This window comes from Cebus imitator, unplaced genomic scaffold, assembly GCF_001604975.1.
Source record: "Cebus imitator isolate Cc_AM_T3 unplaced genomic scaffold, Cebus_imitator-1.0 Scaffold113, whole genome shotgun sequence".
In the NCBI taxonomy this organism is placed as follows: Eukaryota; Metazoa; Chordata; class Mammalia; order Primates; family Cebidae; genus Cebus; species Cebus imitator.
The window spans coordinates 7,828,100-7,831,520 of record NW_016107428.1 but is presented as its reverse complement, the minus strand read 5'-3'; the positions used below and the strand labels follow the sequence as shown (position 1 = coordinate 7,831,520).

The following is a 3,421-nucleotide window of genomic DNA, read 5'->3' as shown; positions in this document are numbered from 1 at the left end:
TGAGGCAGGAGAATTGCCTGAACCCAGGAGGCGGAGGTTGCGGTGAGCCGAGATCGCGCCATTGCACTCCAGCCTGGGTAACATGAGTGAAACCTCCGTCTCAAAAAAAAAAGAAGAACAAAAGCTAATGAGTAAAATTAATGAAATGTACTTTTACAAAGCTTCATGTAATACTTAATGGCCAATTGGGAATTAAGAGCCACTTGTAGAAATTCCTCTAAGGAGGGATGGTGTATTTCTGATTTAGCAGAACTGTAGTGTCTTTATTATCTGCTCTATTTACCCCTAGATCAGGAGCCAAACCTGGTTCATCACCTGTTTTTGTAAATAAAGTGTTACTGGAATGTGGCCACACCCATTTATTTACATATTATCTATATCTGCCTTTGGACTACAGTGACATGGCTGAGCAGTCTCTATGGCCCACAAAACCTAATATAGTTACTTTCTGTCCCTTTACAGAAACAGTTTATCAAAGGCTCTAGATGAGGAGCTTTAGTATGTATGTACTTATTTATGTATGTCTGTACATGAGGAAGCTATCTAAACATATGGCCCAATGTATCAGTGATGTTGCTACTAAAGAAAAGAACAATGTACAAAAAAATGTAGATCATAATTTTCTTTACATGTCAAAGATTTAAGTCTATACTAAAAAGTTACTATAGAATTATATTCATTCAAGAAATATTTGTAAAATAGCCAAGGCTATGAAAAAAGCCAACCTAGGCTGAGAGCCGTGGCTCACACCTGTAACCAGAACTTTGGGCAGCTGAGGCAGGTGGATCACAAGGTCAGGAGTTCGAGACCAAACTGCCCAACGTAGTGAAAGCCCATCTCTACTAAAAATACAAAAATCAGGCAGGCATGGTGGCACGCACCTGCTACTCAGGAGGCTGAGGCAGGAGAATCGCTTGAACTCAGGAGGTGGAGGTTGCAGTGAGCCAAGATTGCACCACTGCATTCAAGCCTGGGTGACAGAGCAAGACTCCATGTCAAAGCAAACAAAAAAGAAGAAAGAAAAAGGCCAACCTAGAAAAAACAGAGTTAGTCTGTAAGAAGATAATCCAGAGAGAAAGAGGCAGGATATCCTACAGAAAATTATGAACATGTTCTTTTAGTAGAATTCTTATATACAAACCCTAAAATTCTTCTCTCTGAATATTCTTTCCTTTTGTTTATTAATGGTGCAGCAATTTTGAAGAAAGTTCTTGCACATATTTCCTTAGGCAAAACTGAGGTATGTAGTGGAAGAGTTCTGCTCATCAGTATACCACAAGAAGCTAAATATCTGAAAAGACAAAAAAATTACCTGACTTAGAGTGATAGTAAAAATAAAGAGGAGACACAAATTAAAGAGACTGTAATTATCACACTTCAGAAGGCTTTGCAACTTCAGAATGTTCCTGAAAAAAATACACACACGGGCACAGAAAAAGTATAGCTTCTTAAGCACTGTAAAAAAGAAAACCCTAAAAACAGCTTAGTTAGGTTAGAAGCTTCTGGCATAAAAGGTATCTCTCTCAGAAAGTTGGCTTTCACTGTGTAGTCACGTGTTACAATTTACTATTGCCATAAGCTTTGCTAGATACACAAATCTATTGTCCAATTTGTGTTGTCTACCCATGTTGTTTTCCCAGCTGGATCCATAGATGTTTCTTAATTCTTGATCCACCCCAGTGAGACTTAAAATTAGGTCTCAAATCTGTTGGCAGAGATCTGGTGCTCCTGTCAGTACTGATGCCAAGTATGGTGGCTCAATCCTGTAATCCCAGTGCTTTGGGAGGCTGGTGCATGAGAATCCCTTGAGGCCAAGAGTTTGTGACCAGCCTATGCAACATAGTGAGCCTGTCTCTACAAAAAAAAAAAAATGAGCCGGGCATGATAACATATGCCTGTACTTCCTGTTACTCAGGAAGCTGAGGCAGCAGGATCACTTGAATCCAGGAGTTTGAGGTTGCAATGAGCTATGAAGACACCACGGCACTGCAGCCTGGGTAAGACTCTGTCCCAACAAAAACAAACCGCTGCTGTGTTCTCCTTTACCTCCCAGTCTCCATGTCAATGCATATACATAAAAATATGTCTAGTTAACTAGAATGTTATTGTTCGAGGTTGTATGTACAAATGCCTAATATATGCTACCTAAGTATTTTAAACTTTCTCTAATAAGATTATTACATAACTGACTGGGTGTGGTGGCTCATGCCTGTAATCCCAGCACTTTCGGAGGCTGAGGCAGGAGGATCACAAGGTCAGGAGATGGAGACTATCTCCTGATAGTTTCTACTAAAGATACAAAAATTAGCTGAGCATGGTGGCACGTGCCTGTAGTCCCAGTTACTCGGGAGGTTGAGGCAGGAGAATCACTTGAACCCAGAAGGCAGATGCTGCAGCGAGCCGAGATCACGCCACTGGACTCCAGTCTGGGTGACAGAGCGAGACTCCGTCTCAGAAAACAAAACAAAACAAAACAAAAAACAGATTATTACATAAGTATTTGACACTACTAGTCATTGCTAGTCATTGTTGGCCAGGATTATTCAATTTAAGTTATCCACACACTTACTGAGCTCCTATTCTGTGTCAGACTATGCTAGGTAATAAGGATATAATGGTGACTAGAACAAACATAAGCCTTATGAAGATTGCATTCTAGTTGAATATTCAAGAAAGTAATGAAGAAGAAATGGAGGTAGAGGAGAGGTGTAATTAGGACCTAGACAGGCTGACCTAGGAATCCCTTAAGAGATTTCGGCTGAGAAATAATGGACAAGGAGTTAGCCACGCAAAGAGAGAAAAGAAGTATGTACACCCGTAATAACTATGTGTGTGTACGTATATGCGAATACACATAGGCATTAGTAGGATTTAATGCCTCACTCCATTTATTTATATATATGAATACATATACATATCTGGACCACGCCACCGCACTCTAGCCTGGTGACAGCAACTCTCCATCTCAAAAAAACAGAAAAATGCCAGGTGCTGTGGCTCAAGCCTGTAATCCTAGCAGTTTGGGAGGCTGAGACAGGCAAAATGCCTGAGCTCAGGAGTTCAATACCAGCCTGGGCAAGATGGTGAAACCCCGTCTCTACTAAAATACTACAAAATCAGCCAGAGGTGGTGGCAGGCATCTGTAATCCCAGCTACTCAAGAGGCTGAGGCACAAGAATTGCTTGAACCCAGGAGGCGGAGGCTGCAGTGAGCCAAGATCACTCCACTGCACTCCAGCCTGCGCAACAAAGCAAAACCCTGTCTCCAAGAAAAAGAAACATGACCCCAAAGTGTAAAACAAAATCTCAATTAAAGGGAGACAAAGGCCGGGCGCGGTGGCTCAAGCCTGTAATCCCAGCACTTTGGGAGGCCGAGGCGGGTGGATCACGAGGTCAAGAGATCGAGACCATCCTGGTCAACA

At 41.8% G+C, this 3,421-nt stretch overlaps 1 protein-coding gene across 3 annotated transcripts in view; it reads right to left on the bottom strand.

The window, feature by feature from the left end:
• Positions 1-3,421, bottom strand: part of COQ10B (coenzyme Q10B) — a 21,676-nt gene that overhangs the window by 13,973 nt on the left and 4,282 nt on the right. For 2 of the 3 annotated variants that reach the window (XM_017538766.2, XM_017538767.2), the window contains exon 2: positions 1,142-1,291. The exons of the other annotated variant lie outside the window; for it this stretch is intronic. In XM_017538766.2, the coding sequence (XP_017394255.1) occupies positions 1,142-1,291 (150 nt within the window). The remainder of the gene's footprint in view (positions 1-1,141; positions 1,292-3,421) is intronic. 3 annotated transcript variants of the gene reach the window in all.